Source organism: Elaeis guineensis, chromosome 9 (assembly GCF_000442705.2).
Source record: "Elaeis guineensis isolate ETL-2024a chromosome 9, EG11, whole genome shotgun sequence".
In the NCBI taxonomy this organism is placed as follows: Eukaryota; Viridiplantae; Streptophyta; class Magnoliopsida; order Arecales; family Arecaceae; genus Elaeis; species Elaeis guineensis.
Window position 1 is genome coordinate 3,402,855 of NC_026001.2, and position 27,871 is coordinate 3,430,725.

Sequence of the window (27,871 nt, forward strand, 5' to 3'; positions counted from 1 at the left end):
ATTTCCTTCATCTCCTCTTCCTCCTCCTCCATTTGTCGAAATCCTCGCTCGATCTATCGATAAATGAAGGCGGCGGCACTGTCGCGCATCGGGCTCACCAGACTAATGGTGATGGATCCAAACCTAGCCCTCAACGTCACCGAGAAGGGCTTCCCGATCTCCATCTACAACTGCACCGCCTCTGAGGTCGACAAGATCGTCGGCCGCACGACTACGGCTCCCCCTCCCTGGCCACCACTTCCCCCACAATTTCATTTTCTCCATCACTCGCCCTTACTCCATCATCATCCTCATCAAGGCCAGCACCCCCCATTGACCAAACCATCACCACCCTTTCTCAGTTCATGGACCCTGATGACTCTATCATCGACGACGGCAATGAGTGGTATGAGAACCCCAAGCACCACCTTCACTATGCCACCGCCCGCGACCTCCTCTACCTCGGCATGGGTGTCTTTGGCGGTGAGGTCGCCACCCCCACAATACCTTTTAAGGATGAGGGCCTTGAGGGAGGAAGGAGAGTAGACAAGAAAGATGATTTTTTTTTTTAATTTTATTTCATTGAAATGAGATTTTGGCTCTATTGGGATGAGTCTGGATTGGATTATGGAAGGAATGGATCATTTCCATTCCCCTCTGAAATGAGAATCGAAATGGGACTCTCTCCAATCAAACAGTTGGAATGGGAGTTATCCATTCCAATTCTCATTTTAAGTCTTAATTACCTAGGGATGGCAATTGAATCAGATCGGATCATAAACGGATCAAGTCAATGCGGGTCAGATCAGAAAATCATCAAACCAAATCTGATCTGTTTATTAAATGGGTCAAAAATTCAAATCTGAATTCGATCTATTTATTAAATAGATAACTCGATCCGATCTATTTAATCTGTTTATTAAATAGATCAAATCAGAAACATGTTAGATAGATTTTAAATAAGTTAAATGGATCTTAAATGGGTTAAACAGATTAAACAGATCAGATTAAATGTGTCAGAAATATGTTAAATAAATTAAATAAGTTATTTGACTCAATTCAATTTAAATATTAAATAAATTAAATGAATCAATTTATTTATGATTCATATTTATTTAATTAAAATTTAAATATATTTATAACGAATCAAATATAGATTGAATTAGTGGATCGAACTATATTTTATCAACTTTATGATTATTTCAACCAAACACTCTAAATATTAAGCGGTCTTAAATTTTGGAGTTGACATCCAGTAAAAGAACCCTCGTTAGCATCATTATAGGTAATATTTTTAGGATTTTACGTGAAGTTAGTTTCTTAACGCATTTGAAATCATCCTAAACGAAAGTCAGATAATTTAAATAATTTCACTTTACAGATTGTCCGGCAAGAGAAACGGAAAAAATATATTTGTTAAAATTTATATATATATATATATATATATATATATATATATATAATTATAAAAAATTATAGGAAGAAAAATTTGTGCATCAGGTGGCCTGGGTCAGGCTGAGCGCTGACCTAAGACCACTTACGTCCAAAAACGGTGAGATTTTTCACGGATAGTTTGATGGACGGCTTGAATCTGAAGAGATGAAACCATAAAATTGATAGGATAGTGGATAAATCAACGGGCCCCACGACAAAACTGATACTCATTACGGTGAGATGTAATTGATGCTACACGCCGTCTAATGATCGAGATGCAGGACGGTGTGTGATCGGTGCAATCCGACTCTCGATGACCATCCGATCGGACCGTTTGGAATCTTTTGCTGTCCACGTCCCGGCTGTACTCCAGATGCGAATAATACGTCACGACCCGTACTTTTCGGGTGTTTAATTCGCCATCCACCCCCGGAGAGCCTTCACTGCGTCGCCAGCGGGCCGTTAGAGGAGGAACTCGGAGGTGTTTAATTCGGGCATCAAATCGGCCATCATAGCCTTCCTGGAAGGGTATTAAATCGGGCCATGAAATGATTCAAATGCCCTCACCTTACGTCACCGATTTTACCCATAGCGAGGTGTATTTTGGACACAAATGATTAAAATGTCCTCACCCTTTACGTCACCTCCTCGGAAAACTCCCAAAAATACCCCGCCCAATTTGGTGAAAGTTACGTAACTCGGACGAATCAAGCGGCGAAACGGTGCTAGAAACGGCCGGATCGCGAGTCGACTCCGGGCGAGGTGGCGAGATCCGGATGACGTCATTACTATGATCAAGATTCGGGTGCGCCGCCGGTGATCTAATCGCAATCGAGAGTGGCTCACCGCCCCCAGGGTGCAATCATTCTCTTCTGAGATCTTCTCATCATCTCTGAGAGGAGTCACGGCCATGAACCAAACACTTCGTTCATGGGGCTCTATAAATAATTCCTTAGCTACCGATCACAGAGGTACCGAGATACATTGGGCTAGAGAAGACGGAGGAGAACATGGGGTGGTTTCGTTTGGCTTTACGGTGCTCTCTTCTAGTAATCTTGGCCCTGTGTTTGGTGGTAGAGGGGCGTTTAGGTTTGGTTCTTGGCCAACTCTTCTTCTCACTTCCATCCTCTCTTAGTTTAGTAGTATAATAATTCTTCTATAATGTTGTTTAGCAGGTTGCAACGCTGGGGTTGGTTGTTTGAATCCAAAGATAACTTCAGCAGGCAATGGAAGGAACAAGGTTTGGAACATTAATTGTCTTGGCTAACATATATCGTGTTCATGTCACTTGTGTTGAAACCTTACAATTTGTTGTTCGTTTTACTCTTAGGTATCGAAGGAGGCTTACAAGGGTTTTAGGGCGCCGTTGGGTCCGAGGGTTGGGTGGGATTTGGTCATGGGGTCGGACTTGAGGGTGGTGCCTTCCGGTCCGGACCCATTGCACCACAATGGCAGCCCCAAGAAGCCTCAGACTCCTTGAAAACTCGTAGGAGAATTTTGGCCCTGAGAAAAGGTTTTCTTAAAGAAAAACTCTTCTGACGTCAAATGCAAGAGAGGAGGAGACCTTTGCGTCAATACATGCAATTTTTTTTCCCTTTTTCCTGTTTTGGTAAGTCAATGGGGGTGGGGTGGACGTACAGGTCCTTTTTTGCTTTCTCTGGGCAGTGGATGAATGGTATATTATACGTTATACTTCTTTTTGGATGCTTTTGCTGTGGCTGTGGTTATATAATATGCCATGTACGTCTCATGAAAACTATATCCATGCCTTCACCTTGTTTAAATGGTGGACGGTATATCAAAAGAAAATCTTGCATGAATTGGTGCAAACATGGTATGGTTTGTTCTCCAGCAGCGTTTGAGAAGGATTCGTCCCTAGTGCTGCGGTTCATTTGTCTGCTCATGACGAACCACTCTTTCTTTCATGCACCATCTCCACATTGTTCTTAAATTTGCATACCATAAATTCCTCTCAGAAACTCCTGCTGAGATGAGGCTTATTTCCTATAACCTGCCAGCACTCTGAGCTTTGCTTCTATTTGGTAATTGTGGACATAAAAGCAACAAGCTTAATGGTGTTTTTCTTTCACATCCATAAAACGCATTCTGAGGAGCCTTTCTATGGTTAATTGGCATCATTTTCAACCATGCCCAAGTATAATTGAGAGATTATTAAGTCTACACACGCACTATGAACAGGCAAATTAAGAGGGTTTTATTTACGGGGTCCGAGATATCGTTTCTTTAATTTTAATTTTGAGGAGAATCTCCTTCACTTCCTGGGTTAGCACCACCTTGACGCAAAGTTTGCAACTCAAAACTTGGCACGATGATATACCGAAAAACTAAAGGAAAGAAATATATTGAAGATGTCATCCTTTGGGCTACGTTCGAAGTTTCACAGCTGAAACTTGCCTCATCATGTTACAAATTCTCAATTTTACTCTGACTCAAAATTCTGTTTCCATGTAGCAATCACAAAACTACTACCCCAATATGTGCGTTAGTAGGAAAAGCACGAGATTTACACGAATGAACGTGTGATCTAAACAATCGAACCAATTCCCTCTTTGTTTCTTTAATTTTAAACAAATCCACTTGTCATATCGCTATATTCAACAGGGTTGCACTTAAGCAACAATTTATCCTTATTATTATTCATAAATCATTTACAGCACAAGGATTTCACAACGTTTATCACATATTTATGTTATGATCAAAATTTTTATACATAATCTAGGGGTCATTAGCTAAATGAATGCACTACTGTATAAATGATTCTTGGTGATCTCTAAGCAGTCGGTTTTTGCGCTTACAAAAGTTGAACTAGACTAGACTTGCTACGGGCCATGAAAATAGCCGAGGGACGCCATATGGGGTTGGAAAAGTGGGATGGGTGTAGGGAAGCCTTGCAAGGCGACCCACCCACACCCCCGCGGCAGAGGATATAATAGTTCCAGTGAACGTGCCTCTTTATTCGCATCCCTCGTGCGGCGGCCGTCCAAGCGACTTGCCCCCTCTCCGCTATGCCTACGCCATCGAGGCAGCAATGAGAATGCATTGCTTCATTCGTTAGCCACTACGGATTAATGGAGATGGTTCATGTCCTCAATCCTGCTTGATAAGATGCTTCTTGAGATTTCATTGATAGTTGGTCTGAAAGAACCGCTGATTAAATATCCTTAAGGAGCATCCATAAGAAAAGAAGACGGATGACACCGCACATTGCTGGAAGGGGCAGAATCGATTCCCCATAGGAGTTAGGCAACAGGATTCACCTTTATCAACCATCGGACAGAACCGATCTCCTTTATAGGGGTTTGGCACCGTCATGTCCTCCCCGATCCCTATCTGGAATTCAAGCAGAAAAACACCTGACGATCCTTTTTGTTGATCCGAAAGGTTCTGTCATCCGATTGTGTCACTTTGCTCATCTGTCGCCTACCATGTCTTATCACCATCTCTTTCGCAGCTAACTATACGCTGAGCCAATTTATGATTGCTGTCAGAGGCGTTTAAATATCTCACACGACTCTATACGATAGGGTACAATCATAATAATCTTTTATTTTTTTTATCTTTGACCTTAATCCTCTCTTGGAAGGACTTTGGCTAAAGTGGTGGCACTGATCCTAATCTAGCCACATATTCTCATGCCTCATCGAGCCATATGGTGGCCGATCCCCCCTCCAAAATAGCTTCTGAGCACCAGCAGAAAAGACATAACTATTTTCTAGGATTCTTAGCCAATCCTTATTCCTAATCAGATCAGGGGTCTTTTACTATTATAACTAATCATTTCTATAAGGTTGGCCTATATAATATTGACCCTCCAAACAGGATCCTATGGGAAGCCTTTCAGTGTCTGTATCCCTACTGCCGATCCCGATCCCTACCAACTAGCGGATGGATAAACTCGAGCCAATCGACCAATCCCCCTCTTTGGCCGATGCCCTCATTTAATAGTAGAAACTCATGTTGGTTCCCCAACTTCGGCGTCCAAGGAGAGATCGGGCACTGGATAATAGATAAGCACCCCATGAACAAGCCCAAGGGTTAATAGTGACTTTTGTCTAAACATGTCAAATCAGGATACATTATCACTATTCTAGTCATCGCCCACGTGCCTACGAAGCCTATGTCATATCACCTCCTTTGTCGGCTGTATTGAAGGGAAAGAAATCAGTTTTTCGCAGATAACCAGGATTGCATCTAAAAAATTTTTATACATTTAACTAAATAAAGATCAAATCTTTACTTGCATTGCAGCAGAATATGGATCAAATCTCCAAAATCTGGATTCAACATTTGCGTAGGCCTGAAACTGTAGGCCTTCTACTTCGTAAGGCTACCAAGGGAAGGCCAAGGAGGGCTCACGCCAAGAGGAAGACGGGCGGCAAGGAGGAGGACATGCCCAAGGGGTGGATGCCCATAAGCTCTCATCTCTCTCTCTCTCTCTCTCTCTCTTTCTCACAATCTGATTTCTATGCATCTATAGGTAGAGATCCTCTATATTTATAGATGATTTTCATGACCCAATAAGTATAGGACTCCTAATTCAAATAAGCTTTGAATCAATCTATAACTTATCAAAGAAGGACTCTTACATGGGAAAAGATTGGCGCCTAATATGGCACGCCTACTTTGCACCCACGCCTACACCCACGTGGGACGGCCCACGATCAGCATCTTACTAGGTGCTGGTCGGCCAAAGAGTGAGAGAGTTGTAGTAGAAAAAGGATTTTAAGGATCTCATTCAAAATTGATTCAATTTGAATCCAATTCGAATCTAATTCGAAGCTGATTCGAAATAATTTCAAAAGGCAATCAATCCTAAACTGTTTAGGACTTTAGGACCAAGTCTAATTTAAAATTTTGAATCTAATTAAGTTTAATTAATTCAGATCTAATCTGAAATTAATTAGCACTTTAATCCAATCTTTCATAAGCTTTTTGGATCATAGATAAAAAATTGTTCATCTCCGGAATTGAACCTGAACCTCATGTGTAGTGCTAGCTAGACATAGTCAACTCTTCAATCCCATTTGATTCAATAACTTAATTCTCAATTAAGTTAGTTTATATGTTCAATCAAGTCAAGTACTTCTAAATTAGACATATAAACATAGGCCAATACTTTCCTACGTCATCTGACTTGTGTGCGTGACTCCATAGGTTTGAACATTAAGTCGGTAGTATAGAAACTGATTTCTATACTAATCGAAGCTACCATCTAGCAATGGTTCTTGACATCCGGATAGGTCAAATAATTGCAAAAGAATATTTCAGAACCTATCCATATAGTTATTGCATAATTCATTCCTGTTGACCTTGAATGCTCTAGGATGATCTAAGGTTTAACTGTCAACCCTGAGTATTTCATCCACATTGTATTTCAACTTTTTAAATCTATCTCATGGATTACTCTGATCAAGATTTTATTAAATTGAAATATAGCAATACATCAGCTCCTATAATTTGGAGGGGTCAATCCTATCTTGATCCACACACAGATTTCGCAAGTATTTGACTGTACCCAATAGCCTTCCGTCACTATATTAGAAATCCAGATAATTCGGTACCAAAGCACAATAAGTTGCTTGCAAGTTACTATAGTGATCTTAGGTCTGAGAGACACTTATGTCCATATGCTTTGCTTGTAGCTCTTGATAACAGAATGCTCAGCAGATGAGTCACCTGTTCAGTGACGATGTACTCCTACATCTCACTTGTATGCCATACCAGTGTCACTATACTTCTTGGTTAAAAGGACAATCAATCCATATGGCACACAACGATCTCCACTCGATAAACATCATTATCCTGTAATGACGTATCATTTGATCGCGAACATATTTAAGAACTATACGATAAATTCTTTTTCTATTGATCATTAACATAGTTCTAAGGGCTTCATCACAACATAAGAGTTCTACAAGGAAGATGCAATTTTGTGATGAATAATGTCAAAATAACTTTTTATTTATCAATCAATAATTTTATACAAAAAGAACTCAATCGTCATACGATTGGTTTTAGGATACATTTTTCAACATATATTCAGGTGAAAGACGACTTACCAACTGATATAATCTGTACGGCTTATCATCTTTAATCTCCCTATAAATGAAGATAAGAAAGAGACCCCAAGGTACGCTCTACATGTGCGCAATACACCCTATGTTCTCTTGCAACTCTCTCTTTCCTTCTTTTTGGTTATGCCGGATTCCTAAGTTGACCGTCGGAGGATCCTCATCAAAACTAACTCCGATCAAAACTTGTTTTGCAGGAATGCCACTTTGATGGTCTCCAGCTTATTTCAACTGTGTCTGTACATGATCGAAAATCTTCTGCAATAGATGCCCTTCGAGAAGTTGAGACATATAAGCTCTGAGTTATTTAATTTAAGTTTCTGCCAAAAAGAGAGAGTGAGAGAGAGAAGAGGGCTCTGTTGTTGCCCAGCTATGCAACCCAAGAGGGGGGGGGGTGAATTGGGTTTCTAAAAATTTTAAACTTAACTTTCAACTTATGAAGATTATTTAATAATAGCAAGATTAGTAAGGAGAGTGTAATTGATTCAAGACTAATGGTAGAATGCAAGAATGTAAGAGAATAAAGAAGTTCTAAAGAAGAGCAATTAAGCACAACACAAACAAGAGGATTTATAGTGGTTCGGTGCCAACTTTGCACCTACATCCACTCTCCAAGCTCCTACTTGAGAATTTCAATCCACTAACTTGTATTCAATCTGAATACACTCGTCGAAAACTCCGACTCTAGCTATCCCAAGCTAGTCCACTTATTTTTCAGGTACAAGCCAATCCAATACATCCGATTCAAGGTTCGGATCAACCTTCCCATGTTTTGAAACCCTTCCAAAATAAAAACAATAACTCAAAAGGAGTATTACAATTAACAGCATAGAAAATACAAAGAAAGCTCCTTTAATGAGCGAATGAAAATTTAAATACACTTTACTCAAATAGAAGAAAGCTCTTTCTGATTTCCTCAAGGTGGTTGGAGACTTGAATGAGCACTTGAGGAGTTGGTGAACTTGAATTAAAAGCTTCTTGAATGCTTTGAGTGGGCTCTTGCTTAGGGCTGAAAAGTATGCTTGAAATCCTTTTTAAAACCCTTCTCTTTTTCTCTATATATTTGATTTCCTCCTTTAAGTCCCTTTATATATCTTCAAATAATGGTGGAGAGAAATCTGGGCTGAAATAGAGCCATTAGAGCATATTAAATGAGCATTAAATGCAAATAAAATGGGTAAAAAATTAGCCGTTGCAGAACTTTTCCATCACAGGGGTCGACTCATGCTCATGGGTCGACTCATAGGGTCGACCTCTGTGGAAAACAGCAGAAAATAATGGTTCTGTAATTTTGGCTTAAAAGCAGCAGAGGTCGACTCATGGGGTCGATTCATGCCTGGGGGTCGATCCATGGGGTCGACTCACAGACTGTGCCAGCCAAAAAATCTTGCGTGCCATTCAGCCCTTTGAGCCATGAGTCGACTCATGGGGTCGACTCAAAAATAAAAATCTGATTTTCTTGCAAAATATACTTCCAAAAATATTAAAATTTTCTCCAGTAGACTACACGTCTTTTGTTCTTGTTCTTGAGGCTTCTGAATCAGGTATTGATGAAATTATGATTTTATCTCTGAAATGCAATAAGTCTTTTTCTAAGCAAAAATCATTAGTAACCCCCTCAAATGCTTTGTAATCATCAAAATCAATTCAAGGAGTAACAATCTCCCCTTTTTTGATGATGACAAAATACTTGAGCAAAAGCATATATATAAAGCATGGAACATGAATTTCAAATTTATAAAGATGCATTACTTAAATATCATAGCCAAGTATTGGAACGAAATGCATCATAAGCAGTTTTAAGACAGATTTAAAATTTGCTAAAAATTTGAACTTTGGTTATAAATTTGAAATTTGCTTATAATTCAATCTGTATTGCTCTTATTGCTTTGCTCAAACTCATCAATCTTGACTACTCTTATTACTTTGCTCAAACTCATCAATCTTGATTCTCTACTCTCCCTTTTTGACAGCATCAATTGAGATTCTCTACTCCCCCTTTTTGAATATATTTTCTATTCCTTCCTTTTGATGGGATCAATTTTAGTTCTTTAGCTTCCTTCTTTAATTGCTTGTTTTGTATTGCTTATTGCTTTACTCCCCCTTAATATAACAATCGAAAAAGATATATTTATTGAAAAGATATTGCTAGTCAAGTATTACAGAATTTAAAAGTATCTTCAAGTTGATCACATTCAGAGATATTCATTGAAAGACAAAGGATATATATATATTCAAAAGATCTTTGAGCACAAAGATGTTTTAATACAAAGGTGTTGACTCAGAATACAAAAGACATGGATAGAGACTATCCAAAAATCAAACAGTCAACACTAGATACCATTGCATTACATATCCTAGACAAAAACTAAAGAAAAGACTGACTACTCTGGATCTAGTAGAGATCATGACTGGATGGATTAGAGTCAGATGAATCGGAGATGGGGTGAGGAGATGAAGGATCACGACCATGGGCACGACCTCGACCGCGTCTGCCTCTGCCACGGGTAGAGGTGCCAGCACGAGTGGAAGGGTGAGAGGATCCTGAAGGCTGTGAAGCAAAGGACTGCGCTACAAGTGAAAGTCTGATAGTGTACAGAAGGTTTAAGGCTCTCGAAACAGATTGTAGCAATACAGTGAATTGAGTGGAAGCATGCTCACTGGAGCCCCTGATCTCTCTCCTCAGAAAATCAAACCCACTCTCCAAGACTCCTCGCAGTCTGGCTGCCTCCGTAGATAGGTCTGAGACCTCAGTGATGTCTCCATGTGGCTGTGGGTGGGCTAGAGCCAGTACTTGCCTCTGCAAGTCGAAAACTCTGCCAGTCAGTCTCACTACACAACCCTCAAGCTGCTCGATACGAACTGATTGATCAGAAATCATCTGGAACACAGTGGAGATGTGGGGGATCAGTGACTGATCAGATATATCATGAAATATCGATCTCTGAGCAGAAGCTGAAGTACCCATCTGACGAGATAGTACAGAAGCTACGCGCTGAGATATCATCTCTATCTGATCATTAGCCAATCTGATCTCTGAGGGATGTGCTTGCTGTCCGGCTGCTGGACTGAAGTGTGCCTCCTCATAAACTTTGACGGCCCAGCCTTATGGTCAGAAATAAACTGAATGTCTGGAGATACAATCCTGTGATCATGGAGAGGTGATGAAGGTCCTTCCTCCTCTGTTCTGTCTCAGCTCTCTCTTCCGCACCCTTTGACCAACCACCATCAGTCTTGAAAAATCTCATGCGGTGCAGAGTATGGCGGTTGATAGTGTCAGAGTGAGAAAGCCTAGCTACTGCCTCCCCCTCAAAGCTAACTCCAAACCTCCTGAATACTAAAGTGAGGGCCATACCGAAAGGCAAATATGCCTTGGACCTATTCAAGGTCTCTCTCATAGCTTCAATCATTAATGCCGGGAGGTTTAGGGGGGTTTGAGTAACAACATGATACATAATGCAGATATCTCGGCCTGAGAGGAGATCATGTCTACCACTTCTAGGAAAGAATAACTTAGTTACCATTTGATGTAGTATCTTCATCTCAATGGAAAGGATCTTGGCCTCTAATTTGTTTAGGCTTCCCGAGAAGGTTCTTCCTAGAATCACATTAATTCCCTCCTCCTTAACTGGGAGTTCCATGTTTGTGTATCCCTACAGGGTAAATGAAGAATTTCTCCCAAAAGCATAGGATCAAGACTAATTTCTATACCCTTTACAGTGGATCTTACTGTTTCATTGCCATAGCTCAAGTTCAGATAAAATTTTCTAACCAGATCCACATAGGTATTTTCTTTAAGTGAGCAGTAGAATTTCCAACCTTGATCCTTAATTTTTGATCCGATAGAGAACTCTTCCTTTTCAAAAAATCTGAAATCTATGTTTTTGCCGGGCTCTACCTTCCTATCGGAGAGGGGTATCTTACTGGGGCTTATTGGAGACCGAGATGTAGCTGGAGCAGATGCCAGAGCAGGGATTGAAGCTGACGAGGTCTCGGTTGCCTGTCTTTTCCGACGCACGCCCTTTTCCAACCCGCGGACTGATTTTCTCCTTTGAGGAAGCTTCATTTTTGGAGCCATTTCCACAACCAGAGCTAGCAAGGATCTTAGGAGATCAAATGTGTAGAGAGATAGAAGGTTTTTAGGGGAAGGAAAAGGATTTTGGAGAGGAGTGTCAATTTGGAGAAGATGAGTAGAATCTAGGGCAAGCTCTACTCGCTCCAAATGATGAAGAAGAAAAGGGAGAAGCTTGGTTCTAAGAGGGCGATTTTGAGAATGAGAGATGGTGGGGGAAGAATTTTTTTTTTTTGGGGGGGGGAAGAGCTTGGGTTTGAGGAAGAAGATAGGGGGTCTTTTGGCTTGGTGGAAGGAAGAAGACGGAAGAATGGGTCGGCTCAAGAAGTGATTTCCAGCAAAAAGAGAGCGCCCGTGGGTTTTAGCAAAAAATTATAAGTTTGCCCTAGGGTCGACCCTGGGGGTCGACTCATGGCACAGAGAAATTCAGAAAAATGATGAATCAATTTCGAAAAATTTGAAATATTATGGAAAGGATGTATACCTAAAAATTGATCATGAGAATATTTATTTCGGACTTTTGAGCTCAAAAGAAAAGATGAGAAATGAGCTAACATAATTTTTGGCATTAATATCTTGAAATCAGAGAGACACCTAAGCAGATGGATCAATGACTCCTAGTTCTCTCCTAATTTCACAAAATCTATCTTCATTTAAGGCCTTGGTAAAGATGTTAGCTAATTATTTTTCAGTACAAACATAGTCAAGAATTATGTCTTTATTTTGGACATGTTCTCTTATGAAGTGATGCCTGATTTCAATATGTTTTGACCTAGAATGTTGAATTGGATTTTTAGTAAAATTTATAGCACTAGTGTTATCCTATCTTATGGGAGTTTCATTAAGTTTGATACCAAAGTCTTTGAGTTGTTGCTTAATCCACAAGATTTGAGCACAACAACTTTCGGCTGCAATATATTCGGCCTCGGCCGTAGACAGTGCTACCAAATTTTATTTCTTACTAAACCAAGAGATTAGGTTTACTCCAAGAAATTGACAAGTTCCACTAGTACTTTTTTATCTAATTTACATCCAACAAAATCGACATCAGAATATCCTATTAAGTCAATTAATGAGTCCTTAGAATACCATAATCCTAGAGTTTATGTACCATTTAAATATCTAAGGATTCTTTTAACAGCAATCAGGTGTGATTCTTTTGAATTTGATTGAAATCGAGCACACAAGCAAACACTAAACATGATATCAGATTTACTAGCAGTTAAATATAATAGAAAATCAATCATGCCTCTATAAAATTTAAGTCTACACTCTTACCTTCTTCATCCTTGTCAAGCTTACATGTTGGGCTCATGGGTGTGCCAATTGGTTTGAAATTCTCCATTCCAAATTTTTTGAGTAATTCTCTTGTGTACTTGCTTTGGATGATGGAGATTCCTTTCTTTGTTTGTTTGATTTGGAGTCCAAGGAAGAATGTAAGTTCTCCCATCATGCTCATCTCAAACTCCCCCTGCATGAGTTTTGCAAAATCATGACAAAGAGTTTCATTAGTAGACCCAAAAATAATGTCATCAATATATATTTGTATAACTAATATATCATCTTGATTTCTTTTGATGAATAGTATTGTGTCTACATTTTCTCTTGAAAAGTCATTATTAAGTAGAAATTTGCTTAGCTTTTCATACCAAGCTCTGGGTGCTTGTTTCAAACCATATAGAGCTTTATTTAATTTAAAAACATGATTGGGAAAAGCATGATTTTCAAAACCTGGAGGTTGTTCTACATAGACTTCTTCAGCAATATATCCATTTAAAAAGATACTTTTGACATTCATTTGGAACAATTTAAATCTCATAAAGCAAGCATATGCAAGTAGAAGTCTAATTGCCTCCAATCTAGCAACAGGTGCAAAGGTCTCATCAAAATCAATTCCTTCTTTTTGATTATAACCTTTTGCAACCAATCTTGCCTTATTTCTTATCACATTTTCATGTTCATCCAATTTATTCCTATATACCCATTTTGTGCCAATTATTGAGTAGTTTTTAGGTCTTGATACTAAGGTCCATATATTATTTCTTTCAAATTGATTAAGTTCTTCTTGCATTGCATTAATTCAATTATAATCTTTTTCAGCTTCGTCTATAGTTTTCGGTTCAAGATGAGAGACAAAAGCATAATGATTAAATGCATTTTTAAGAGAAGAATGAGTTCTTACCCCATGTGTAGGATCACCAATGATTAGTTCCTTGGGATGATTGTGATCATACCTCCATTCTTTAGGTAGATTGTTTGTACCTTAAGGTTGTTCTTGTCGTTCTCCACCTTTCTCATCTTGTTTGTCTTCATGTTCTTCATCATCTTGTATTGTTGAATCTTTTAGAGTGATCTCCTTCATCCCTTCTATAAGAGGATCTGCATCATCAAAACCTTCATTCTTCCTTGAAGGAAGATCGTTAGTTTCATCAAAAATAACATGTATTGACTCCTCTACCACTAAGATTCTTTTGTTAAAAACTCTAAAAGCTTTACTAGAAGAGGAGTAACCAAGAAAAATTGCTTCATCAGATTTTGCATCAAATTTTTCTAGTCTTTCTTTACCATTATTTAAACAAAACATCGGCAACCAAAAACATGAAAATATGCAATGTTTGGGTTTCTTCCTTTCCAAAGCTCATAGGAAGTTTTTTTTAAAATTTATCTAATTAAAGCATGATTTTATATGTAACATGCTGTGTTAATAGCTTCCGCTCAAAAGTATCTTGGAAGGTTGCTTTCACATAGCATGGTACGGTTCATTTCTTCAAGGGTTCTATTTTTTCTTTCTACTACCCCATTTTGTTGGGGTGTCCTAGGTGCTGAAAAATTATGGCCTATTCTTTTTTCATCACAAAATTTTTCAAAATCTTGATTTTCAAATTCGGTTCCATGATCACTTCGAATATTTTGAATTGAAAAACCTTTCTCATTTGTGACTTTTCGATAAAATTTAGAGAAAACTTGAAAAGTTTCATTCTTGTGTGCCAAAAAGAAAATCCATGTAAAATGAGAGAAATCATCAATAATTACAAAACTATATCGTTTTCCTCCTAGACTAGTAGTTCTAGTAGGTCCAAATAAATCCATATGCAATAGTTCTAATGGCCTAGAAGTTGAAACAATATTTTTAGATTTAAATGAAACTCTTGTTTGTTTACCTAGTTGGCATGCATCACAAATTCTATCCTTTTCAAAATTTAATTTGGGTAAACCAATAACCAATTCCTTCTTAATGAGTTTTGAAAGTAAGTGCATGCTAATATGTTTGCAAGCCTACGATGCCAAAGCCAACTAGTTTCATTAATCTTGGCATTCAAAGATACTAGGCATTGCATGTTTATTTTGGATAGATCATTCAAATCTACCATATAAATATTGCCATGTCTATGTCCAACAAATTTAATGCCTTCATTAATAGGACTATTTACAATGCAAACAGAAGACTCAAAAATAATTTTATATCCTTTATCACAAAATTGACTAATACTTAGTAAATTATGTTTTAAACCATCTACTAACAAAATATTTTCAATAAACTTGGAGGGAGTGATACCAATGTTACCTATACCGATGATCTTTCCTTTACCATTGTCTCCAAAGGTAACCATCCCTCCATTGTTAGCATCAAGTATGATGAATTGGAATTCATCATCAGTCATGTGTCTCGAGCATCCGCTATCAAGATACCATTTTCGATTTACTCCTTGGGATGCTAGACACACCTGCAAGCAAAAGTCAAGTTTTTACTTTAGGTATCCAAGCTTTCTTGGGTCCTTTTTGGTTAGTCACAATGGTTCCTTTTGGAACCTATATTTTCTTTGCATTAGAATTTAAGAAATTGTTAGAGAGACAAGTGTACGACTTGTGACCTGCTTTACCACACTTGAAGTAAGTAATATTTGAAAACTTATTGTTTGAAGAGTTTACATATATATTTTTTAGAAACTTTTGTTTCTTTAAGAGGTTGAAACCAAGACCAGCCTTATCATAAACAGTCTTTTGATTTTCAAGAATCATATTAAGTTTATTAGAACTTAAAGTGAATTTTTCAATTATTGGTTTTAGCTTGGCAATTTCATTCTTTAAGTTCAAATTTTCTTGAAGCAAGGTAGATTTTTCATTTGAAATATACTCATTTTATTTTAGTAGAGATTGATTCTTTGATTTTAACTCTTTGTTCTTTACCCCTAGCTTCTTTAGTTCATCAATTAAATCATAAAAGACTTCATGAAGTTCTTCAAAGGTAAAGTCTACAGGAGTTGAAGAGTTTACCTCATTTTCATGTGCTATAAGGCACAAGTTGGCTTGTTCAGTTGAGTCTTCTTCTTCGGAGCTTGAGTCATCACTTCCACTCCAAGTAGCCATCATGGCCTTCTTCTTGTACTTCTTGGGACCTTTCTTCAGTTATGGGCATTCAGACTTGAAGTGTCCCGATTTCTTGCATTCATAGCAGATAAGGGGTTGGTCTTTATCTTTTTCTTTACTATGTTTCCTTTTTGTGAGTGGCTTCTTCCTCATTCCTTATTTTTTTTTCCTTAAAAACTTCTTGAATCTTCTGGTAATGAGAGCCATCTCTTCATCCTGTTCTTCATTCTTGGTATCATCAGTTTCTTCATCAAGTTGAGCTGTGGATTTGAGGGCGATTGTTTTTTTTTTTTGACTTCTTCCTCTGGATGTTGTTTCATGCTCAGCTCATGTGTCATCAGTGATCCAAGAAGCTCTTCCAAAGATAGGATGTTCAGATCTTTGCTTCTTGGATAGCGGTCACTTTGGCTTCCCAAGTTCTTGGTAAGGATTTGAGAATCTTTCTTACGAGCTCACTGTTAGAATAGGACTTACCAAGACTTTTTAAACCATTTATAATATCAGTAAAACGAGTAAACATTTCAGTTATAGATTCATCATGCTCCATTTTAAAAAGTTCATATTTATGTACGAGCATGTTAATTTTGGACTCCTTTACTTGATTAGTTCCTTCATGGGTTACTTCTAATCTATCCCATATTTCTTTAGCAGACATGCAAGTTGAAATGCGATTGAATTCATTAGCATCAAGAGCACAATACAAAACATTCATAGCTTTAGCATTTAGTTGGGCCATTTTCTTATCAACTTCATCCCAATCTTTTTCGGGTTTGGCTGATTCCATACCATCAATAATTTTAGTGGGTGTGTGAGGGCCGTTTACTATGATACTCCACATATCATAGTCGAGTGCTTGAATGAAGATTTTCATCCGAGCTTTCCAATAGGTATAGTTGGACCCATTGAAAAGTGGAGGTCGGTTAGTGGACTGCCCCTCGACCAGAGAAATGCCAACTTGAGTTGCTATAGATCTTTAGCTCTTTGATTGGTTAGATCAAAGTAGGGCTAGAGCACCGGGCTCTGATACCACTTGTTGTCCAGCTATGCAACCCAAGAGGGAGGATGAATTGGATTTCTAAAAATTTTAAATTTAACTTTCAACTTATGAAGATTATTTAACAATAGCAAGATTAGTAAGGAGAGTGTAATTGATTCAAGGCTAATGGTAGAATGCAAGAATGCAAGAGAATAAAGAAGTTCTAAAGAAGAGCAATTAAGCACAACACAAACAAGAGGATTTATAGTAGTTCGGTGCCAACCTTGCACCTACATCCACTCTCCAAGCTCCTACTTGGGAATTTCAATCCACTAACTTGTATTCAATCTGAATACACTCGTCGGAAACTTCGATTCTAGCTATCCCAAGCTAGTCCACTTATTTCTCGGGTACAAGCCAACCCAATACAATCCGATTCAAGGTTCGGATCAACCTTCCCACATTTTAGAATCCTTCCAAAACAAAAACAATAACTCAAAAGGAGTATTACAATTAACAGCACAGAAATTACAAAGAAAGCTCCTTTAATGAGCGAATGAAGCTTTAAATACACTTTACTCAAATAGAAGAAAGCTCTTTCTGATTTTCTCATGGTGGTTGGAGACTTGAATGAGCACTTGAGGAGTTGGTGAACTTGAATTAAAAGCTTTTTGAATGCTTTGAGTGAGCTCTTGCTTAGGGCTGAAAAGTATGCTTGAAATCCTTTTTAAAACCCTTCTCTTTTTCTCTATATATTTGATTCCCTCCTTTAAGTCCCTTTATATATCTTCAAATAATGGTGGAGAGTAATCTGGACTGAAATAGAGCCGTTAGAGCACATTAAATGAGCATTGAATGCAAATAAAACGGATGAAAAACTAGCCGTTGCGGAACTTTTCCGTCACAGGGGTCGACTCATAGGGTCGACTCATGCTCATGGGTCGACTCATAGGGTCGACCTCTGTGGAAAACAGCAGAAAATAATGGTTCTGTAATTTTAGCCTAAAAGCAGTAGAGGTCAACTCATGGGGTCGACTCATGCCTGAGGGTCGACTCATGGGGTCGACTCACAGACTGTGCCAGCTAAAAAATCTTACGTGCCATTCAGCCCTTTGAGCCATGAGTCGACTCATGGGGTCGACTGAAAAATAAAAACCTGATTTTCTTACAAAATATACTTTCAAAAATGTTGAAATTTTCTTCAGTAGACTACACGTCTTTTGTTCTTGTTCTTGAGGCTTCTGAATCAGGTATTGATGAAATTACGATTTTGCCCCTAAAATACAATAAGTCTTTTTCCAAACGAAAATCATTAGTAATCCCCTCAAATGCTTTGTAATCATCAAAATCAATTCAAGGAGCAACATCTGTGGCACAAACTTTGAGAGCCATCTACCATTCAAGTAGGTGTCCAAATTATTGACGAAGCATAGTATTGGTTAGACCTGTGAGACACTCATCAGCTATTGAGCTTAAAAAGTCGTATGCCAAATGGCTCAACAAAGTCACACAAGTTCAAGTCCGAGATTGCACTTCAATGATAAAGTACTTCGTCACTGAGGTGGCATCTCAGCAGAACGGATCTTTGCTTCCAATGAAGTGATTCGGATTCGAGCCTCGACCGATATCGGATTGCAATTAAATGTCAGAGCGTAAATAACTGTGAATGGAGCATATCCTGATAGTTCGGATACGACGTTTGTTCCATTGACCCTCGGTAGTACTGGAGTGATGTATTCATCCGTTTAATTCGTCTATATGATGAAGAGGAGACCGCCTATTCATCCAAATTCGATTCCGAATCGAACATTCTCCAGTGAAAGTTGAAATACTATAGTCACACCTAGGAGAGATAGATACGCCGGATTGCTTCCCTCTAATTTTTATTTCTTCTATCAAAAAAAAAATGATAAATTACTTCCCCGTGATCTAAAAGTTGATTTCACAGGTTCTTTTTTAACATTTTGGTTTTGGACGAAGCATGGTCCCGAAAGTTCCGATAAAACTATAATGACCCATTGGATAACCGCGGTTTTGGTAGGCATGAACCACTCATCCATGTCCTGTTCTTTGATTAGATTTGTACCGTCCTCTGTCTAAATAATCTTATTTTCTCCGACGTTACTCCTTTGTTTCTTTTGTATGCTTTCTGTTCCAATCCCACCAGCCCATCTTCACCACCATCAGGTACTCCTGGGCATGCTTTATGACCCAGCTCATCAACTAACCCTCAATCGACCCACATGTTCTTGACCACGATTTGCTCAGCCTCGTGGCAATCGCAACCGACTTGCCAACATGACGCGTAACTGGCACGCTTTAAATAAATTCACCATCAGATTAGTATGTTCCAGTGAAAAACAAATCAACCTACCTTAGACTCATTCATTGGACAAGGTGACTTCATTTCAACTTTACATCTCTGATTCCTTTAAGCTTTCCGACCTATTTAATGATCAAATCAAGCTTAATCTGTGAAAAACCATCAAACTACCTATTTAAACCATTTTATACCTGTTCATCCAGCTAAAAACCCACTCAATACATTCAACCCGCTTCCACCCATTTAATAAAAAAGTTGTGGATGAGGTCAGCTCACATTTTTAATTATAAAAAATCAAGTTTATATTTAAATTTTTAATCTGTTCAATAAATAAATTAAATTTGAATTGACAAAATTTTTAACCCGACCTGCACCATTCAACCTAACCCACACCCAACTCGATTGCCACCCCTGCTCCCCTTAAGCGGTTGGCAAGTAAAAGCATTCCGAACGGCTTTATAAACTACACACTTATGGCAGCACGTAACAGTCCACATTGGAGACTCTTCCACGTATGCGGTTGGCGTACCGTTTAGACCAGTTGGTGGCGCTATCAGTAGCTAGGCCATCACCCATCTCACCAGAATATTCGGACGATTAAATCGTCACCATTTTAGATGCTAAAGATAATATTATAAGAGTTTAGATATCTCATAGCTTTGAAGAGTTCCGCTCATAATTTCATAAATCTACCAGCGATTGAAGACCACATTAAAGCTGCGCAAGCATGTACATGCATTCAGAATTCTGCAGTTGGAGGGAGATGCTTCCTACCACATTTACCACGGGGGTCCCATTTGCTCAGAGGGGTAGCATAACCTTACCAGCCCGTGGGTTCGAACAATCCTAGCAGGAAGATGGTTTGGAGAGCTGCACTCCCCGGACGACGACCGGGGTCCATCGTCAGCGTCCAAGACCATGTTTCATAGCAACTGGACTCCCACCCAGACTCAGCTTCCCGAAATTCAACGACTGCCAACCATTATCACCTGAGGAGATATCTGCATTTGAAAAGCCCATCTCGAAACAAGAAGCGGCGCTTTTGCTTCTCCGCGGACACCCATAAATCATTTTTAACCCCTCTGCTTCACTCTTCAGAGACTGACACTGGCCTGCAGATTTTGGCAATTTGCAACACGTTCAGAAAAATAAAAAATTATAATCATTGTACCATGTAAATAGGACCGAAAGGAATATTATGGGTTAGCTCTGATAACAGAGGTTCCCTCTCTTTCCTAGCTTACGCATTGGCTGTTGCTAAGGCCAGAGCAATCCAGAATTCAGACAAAGCTAGGATGTGAATTTGCAACCATGGCTGCAGATAATTTATGAAGATGCCTTAATCTTCATGTGCCACCACACATTTATAAACTTACCAAAACAAAAAAAAAATCAAGACAAAATGTAGATGACAGGGACAAGTATTGTCAAAACTGCAACATGTCCAATCTTTAAATACACAGTAACAGAAAATCGAGAAAACCGGCTGCTTTTGACCATCACAGCCTAAACAATGGGTGCAGTAGACATAGGAGGCGGCTGGCTCCTATGTCTATAATTTTAAAATTTTGTTTCCGTCGTTGCAGTTTGAAACATGAGAATCAGAACGAACAGAAGTCCACATTTGTTAGGCGAGTTTCAGATGTAAATAACTTGACATGATTTGTTAGTCAGGCCAACTGTGACTTATTAACATAAATTTTAGTAAGTATCCAAGCAATCTATTTATACAAAGTCAACAAGAAACAAAGAATCACACTCACCATCTTTCATCATCTTCTCTTGCTGAAGAATGGCCATCTGCCGCCTCAGTTTCTTGTTTTCTATGGATAAAGCAAAATGCTGCGGATACAGAGAAGCAACTCTTGCTGCCAAGTCTGCTCTCAGAGTCTAAAGGGAAGACGGACTCAGGCAATGTTTCTATCAAGAATTTTCATCCACAAGGTAAATGAGAACATGACTACCTGAAGTGCATCAACGGTTCTCTCAAGTTCGGCAATGTATTGAAGCTTACGGACCCTAGATCGTTGTCCTGAGCGCCTGAAGAAACATGTCAACATGTAAATACAGGAGTCCATGATGAGAGTTATAAAATGGTTTCTACAAATGCATTATATTTCATATGAGAGTCATAAAATGGTTTCTACAAATTCATTATATTTCATTTAAGATGAATATAATCATGAGACAGCATTAGCATTGTCTAAGCAGTGCAATGAACCCATTCAAAGGGTGCAGGTAAAATGGGCGGCCCCCAAGTCTGACACCAGCAAAGAACAGTGTTCATACTTCATACTTTCTTAGTAACATAACTTACTGATTTCAATACGACAAACAAAACCACAAACTCAGGAACATAAATAGTACAGAAATATTTAACTGCTGCGCTTGGGGGATAAGTCAACCATCACTGAATCTGCAATATGTGACACACCAAATATTTCTCTATGTTATGTTAGTGCTAGAGCAAGATGCCTAATTTTGAACAGCTTGACTTTTCAGAAACTCACTCATATATAAAAAGTACAGCAAAATTTGTTAGGCAAAGTTCAAGTCTTTCTGACACAAATGCAAACAAGAGACCTAAGTTCAATCAGATCCAGGGGGATGTGGATGTGACCTGAAATATCAAACTTGCACCTGGATTGGGCTTAAATCATAAAGCCACAGGCAAGGGTCAGGATTGGGCTTAAATCATAGAGCCACAGGCCAGGATCAGGCAAGATTTGTAGGACAACCGAAGGCTACTTATAAAGCCACAGGCCAGGATCAGGCATGATTTTGTAGAACAACCGAATGCTATGCTCAGCAATCAGCATCATACTGCAGTCAGTCTGAGCACAGATCACTAACCTCTACCAGAAAATTGCACTCAAATCCTAGAAAAGTCATTGATTGTGACAAAGCCGAGTTTTTCAACCCTTGTGATGTGCCAAGAGTGCACATTAGGCAAATATATGTTCCTCCTATCTTACAAAGAATCCCTTCTGTCATCTTCCTGCCATGCAATGACCTTTGATGAGGTAACATTCTCTCTCTCTCTCTCTCGAACTCTTCACCTTCCACTTCTCACACAACTAAAAACCCTCCTTGATTTGCCAATCATATTCAACACAGCCTTGCCCCCCTTGACATACCAGGTATTGTTGGAAAAATGGATGGCTAAACCAGGATGCTAAAAAACCAGTTCACAGTTCAGAATAAATTAGGAATCTACACCACTGTCACCACTCATGAGGAAAAAAGATCACAATGAAATAATGGTCAGGTAGATAGCCAGGCAACACAACTAAAATAACACCTTAAATCAATTAGAAGTACATGACAAAATGTCCTTGGGACTTCATTCATGATCTAACAACAAATGGAGACTGTAGGGGTAGAGGCATGACAACATCATTATTTTATCTACCTTCACAAATATGATTAGAACAACAAACATTAAAACAACAAAAACATCTAAGCATACAGAATGGTGGATCAGTACAGAGACGTGCAGAAAAGCAATAGCTCAAAATGAAGCACACCATATACATGCAGCAAAACAATGATACAGTACCTTTTGAGGTCCTTTCCTGAATAACTTCCCCTTGTTATTGGTGAGAGGATGTTAAGACTAAGAGCTACTAAACATAAGCATGTTGCAGAAGAGCTTACAGCATTAAAATTGTAATACACTGTGATGCTCTTTGTCTTCCTTAGAGGTAATTCAAGACATATCAACAATATCAAGGATCCAATTTGCACAATTTCATGATTTGAGATGCATCACATAAAAAAATTACAACCTCAGACTTAGCCCTGTCTCAATATCTCTAGAGATGGGCCATAAAATGATCAAGCAGAATTTCATGAATATAACCAAATTTCTAGTCCATGTCACATTTGCAACATTGTGACAGTGCTTTAAAAAAAAAAAAACAATGTAGATAAATCCAAATGCATAGGTATAAGTCAATAAATAACATGATAAAGGCAAGAGTCACAGGAGAACCATGAAACACACATCCTACTCTACTTGCTAAAACAAAATATTTCAACTACTATTACTGTTAACACAACTCTCAAACCCCATCTTCAAGAGTTCTTCAGATTTAGAGTAGCTATTTATGTCTATTACAGGGTAAGTATATCGGTACCCAAATCTGATCCTTCCATGCTACCACTATCCAATAATTTTTCAAACTACCTCTCTTCCTAGTCCTTGCATCCGTAATTGCATCCTCTTCTTGCTGGTGCCTCCACCACTCTTTATTGAATATACATAGAATAAATCATATATGACTTGTTTTAAAAAATTTGACATCTATTGTTTGAAAATGAAAATTGCTTATTACAGAAGCAAAAGAAACACTAGATCAAAGGGGAGAAGAGGAATCAACCTTTCACAAATGTGTCATCACACACCTAGTGTGATGGTACTCCTGAATCATGCATATGTAATACATGACACTTTGGAACTTGGTCATGTAAGCACATTCAACACCAATAGTAATGTAACACTCTGAGACCACTTGGTTACTTGAATATTGTTTCAAATATTCCCATTGGTGCCATAATACCTGTCCATAATTGTCATGTTCAAACAAATGCTGCTAGTAGTATTAGTTAGAAAATGTGTGTGTGTGTGTGTGTGTGTGAGAGAGAGAGAGAGAGAGAGAGAGAGAGAGGGAGATTCCATCTAACTAAATATGTTATATTTGTTTTATTCAGTTTCATGTAAATATTCACAATGACGAGAATAAACAGGAGAAGTGAAAAAAAAACCCTAAGAGGGCAGCGGACCTAGAAACCTGCTCAAGGCCTTACGTTCCCAACAAGCCATGGTCAAGGAGCCCCAATACACTAAAAGGCCCTAAACACCCAGGCATGTAAATCCACAAAACATGACATGCTACGGCCATGTAATATGATTTGTGATAAGATAGAAAACAAGAGAGATTCTGCAATAAATAGTCCAGCAGAAATCCAGCTTCCATTTATTCACTCCATCCTGCAATCTTGAAAGATTATCTTTATGAACATATACATCCTCATCATTAATCACTTATCACAGGCTTTAAAGAGAAGGCCTGACTTCAAAATATTAAACAAGAGATGCTTCTAGCAATCATAATGGTGGTAGCTAGAGAAATATACCACTGTAGTCGAAATAATACTGTCAAATTATGGAGACTGGTTTAAACTCTTCATGGGTATTCATTTCCCCATGGAATCATAACCATGCATCACAAGTTTATTGCAAAATTCCATCTTAATAAAAGTAATGAGCACCTACACAAAATACAGATTAAAATCAAGAAGTGGGGCGGGGGAGATTGAAGAATGTTAAGTGACAAACACAACCTTTTGTGGAGTAATTACCTCCCTTAAAAATAGCTGACTTGAAGACTTCAAGTAGTAGTAAATGTTTGTTCCTCGCTAAGAAACTTCAAGTAAGGATGATTCATTTAATGCATGGAAATGGTTCACAACAAAAATCTCTTTTATCAAAAAATACAGAACTTTTCCAATATACAGATGGTTGAGCTGACATAGAAAAAGGTACTACCTCAAGAACAATAAGCAGAAGTTGATGTAACTACCATATAGCAACCATTTCAGGCCCAAAGTAGTTACAAATCAAATCTCAATCTGGAAAAGGTCCAAGAACTGACTATACTTTTGAATTTCAATTTCAATATATAGTCTTATAATGAATATAAACTTGTTTCCCTTTAATGATTTATCTTATAAATTGTGCCTTCCGAAGACTTGAGTATTCCCAATACTAAACCATCTCTTCTTTCCTTCCATGGAAGCCTTTTTAATAACTAAAAGAATCTCATATGGTTGATCCTTTTTTGCATAAGAGGGGTCTTCGTTCCAGCCAACTGGCCTTCCACTTCATTGCAAGACCCACTCTAATCCATTGCCTTGGCCAAAATTTCAACACTAATTCAAAAGGGGTCAACATCAGGATGACAGCATATTGTATGCATGTTTTTCAAACCTTAGTGGGTCACATGCCTAAGCCATATAAAGCCAACAATAATAGACATAATACTACTGAATGATTTAAGGTTAGCTTAAGCATGATAAATAGAAACTTTGAAACGATGAGAACAAGAGTTCTGCATGGAAAAAAAAGGTCCAAAAAACTTGTTAATCCAATAAAACATTCAACACATAATTGTGAATAGAACAAGTATCCAACCTCTAAAACTCAAAATATAAATCACTTGTAATACTTGCAAGTACCTAGCTTATAAAACCCAAGTTCTCAAACATAAAATCGAATTTCTTCCTTATAGCCATCAAATGTTTGTAACACTACAACTCTAAACAAAAAGAGGCCAGTTCTCGATATCTATCACGATCTTGAATCATAGAAATAAGAACTCAAGAACCTGTGAAAGATGGGAAAATGTAATATCAAATGCTCAAGCATTTCCAGTGCTCAAACAGTAAATACATATTATCAGGTCAACCATGTCTCATTCAACATCTTACGACTCAATTCATATTAACCTAAGTATTTGATATACCTTCAAAAGCATTGCATACATCATTCAGATTTCTTTGATCATCAGCATGTAATAGAATACAGTTATTCTTGTATATTAATTCATATGAGATTTTTGCTCTTATCATGGATTATAATATGTTGTAGCTTATTTGTTTCATTGAATTCTAAAAGAAATCTTGTCTAGCCATCCTACTAAAAATAATAGCTGACAATGCAAGATATACATCCAATGGAAATATAACAATGAATATTTACATAAACAACAAAAAAGAGAGCTACAAGTATAACATTGTTGATACATGAGCAATTGCTTGCTGCTTCCAGAGTAAGCTGCAACTAGTCAGTGAAAAAGATCACCTATATATATACTAGATGCAGGTGGAAGGAAAATGACCTACCTTCTTGCTGCCTTCTCTGGATCATGATCACCTGTTGCAACAAGAACTTCTCCACTCACATTGGACTCACTACTATTGGAGCCATTATGAAAATCCATAGTTACATATTGCAATGGGTTCCAAGGAACATTTTCCAACAAAGCAGTCACTATCGAGCTTTCTGAACTGGTCAATTTACTCTTTTGGCGGGGAGAGTTAGGGCCGTAAACACAGCTTGCTTCAAACGCACTACCTGCCTCAAACCCAGAATTACTTGCACCCCCATCTGTGGTTTCTGATGATTTATGAAGAGCACCAACTGGTGAAGCATTTCCTTCATTGATAGGGGATATCGGACCACCCAAAGTTGCCGAGACATCCAGAATTGCTGCAGAATCACTTGAAGATCTCCGATGAGAGATCCCTCTAGGACTACTTTCCGAGTCAGTCAAGAGGTCATCGAGCCATGAGGGTTTCTCATCTATGATGGACCCTTGGGATGGAAACTTATATAGTGTGGTTTGTGGTGTGGAATCCAGTGCACGGGGCAGCAAACCCCTGTTCTGAAATGGGCAGCGAGGAGGGAGGTGGGCTGGGCGTGACATGGTGGGATAATTTAGGGCTAGCTTTTGCTCTGTTATTTACAATTACCCAAAACCATGTTAAAGCTTCCCTTCTTCTGTAAGGAAACCCAAAACTGAAAACTGTGAACACCAGAAGCGTCTAAAGAAGAAACCGAAGCAATTTCAAACATTCGAAACAAAATTTCAAAGCAAATTACAGTGAGGAAAAATTTCAAGAATAGGGGATAAAAACTAAGCACCAAAATCTGCCTGCATTGCAGTAAAATCTAAATAGAAACACAAAAAAGATAAAAAAAAATATTTCTCTTAACAGATTTTCATATGAGAATCTCCAAGATTAGAACATTAAAAGCCCTATAATCTGTTTAAACCAAAATCCTAACTTGTCATCCTTCTATCCGTTAGAGATTTCTTGCTGAGACTCCGAACATCAGAACTGGAAACCATAAAAGAAAAAAAAAAAGAAAAAGAAAGGCATTGCGAAGAAGAAAGCAAAAAATACAATATGAAATCCAGAAACCCCAAGAATCACAAAAGAAACACAAAAAAGAGGTCAAGAACTAAAACCCTACCGTTCAATATTTCTACTAAGATCAAAATCGGGACCAATGAAACAGTAACCCGAATCTTGCCAACTTTCCAATGAAGAAGAATCTTGAATTTAAAGCAACGAGATCGGAAAAGAAAAACTGCGTAAAAACACGCACAAAAGATTAAATCGATCCGAAAAATATGAGAAAAAGAAAAAGACAAATTGAAACAGATTACAAACCGGCCGATCGTCCTTTGACGAAGAACTGGAAAAAAAAAAGGGAAACAGCAAGAAATATCAGCAAAAAAGATGTGATTATTTTTCTCTCTTTTTTTTTTTTTTCCTCCTCTCGTGTGTGGGGGTTGGGTGGTCATACCTGCACTCTTGTTCTACTTGGGAGATGAGAAGCGAGCGAAGCGAGGGAGACAGAGAGGATGGGGGTTTTAAAGCGAGGGAAGGAGTTTGTACCTGAGAACATGTCATGTGTACCCCAAAAGTACCAAAGACATAAACAGGTACTTTTGGCGAACCGCTGAGGGTAAAATTGATGCTCTATTTGGAAGATCCTCAAATTTCTAAAGCATGGCTCAACCTTTTGATTAAGTAAAACTATGCTTGATCACCAA

At 38.3% G+C, this 27,871-nt stretch overlaps 1 protein-coding gene across 4 annotated transcripts; it reads right to left on the minus strand.

Moving 5' to 3' along the window:
* Positions 1–19,832: 19,832 nt before the first annotated feature.
* LOC105052067 (uncharacterized protein At4g06598) lies at positions 19,833–27,746 on the minus strand. Of its 4 annotated transcripts, XM_073243914.1 has the most exons (6): positions 27,622–27,746; positions 27,486–27,510; positions 26,151–26,763; positions 21,209–21,284; positions 21,008–21,134; positions 19,833–20,356 (listed from the first exon to the last, which is right to left on the minus strand). In XM_073243914.1, exons 1-6 carry the CDS (start codon positions 27,721–27,723, stop codon positions 20,148–20,150), a joined length of 1,152 nt encoding a protein of 383 aa, XP_073100015.1. In that variant the 5' UTR covers positions 27,724–27,746; the 3' UTR covers positions 19,833–20,147. The 4 variants fall into 4 exon arrangements, with proteins under 4 accessions (XP_073100015.1, XP_010931068.1, XP_010931067.1 ...); XM_010932766.4 differs by lacking the exon at positions 27,486–27,510 and having other exon boundaries at positions 19,837–20,356; positions 27,622–27,727; XM_010932765.4 differs by lacking the exon at positions 27,622–27,746 and having other exon boundaries at positions 19,837–20,356; positions 26,151–26,808.
* Between the last annotated feature and the right edge of the window lie 125 nt (positions 27,747–27,871).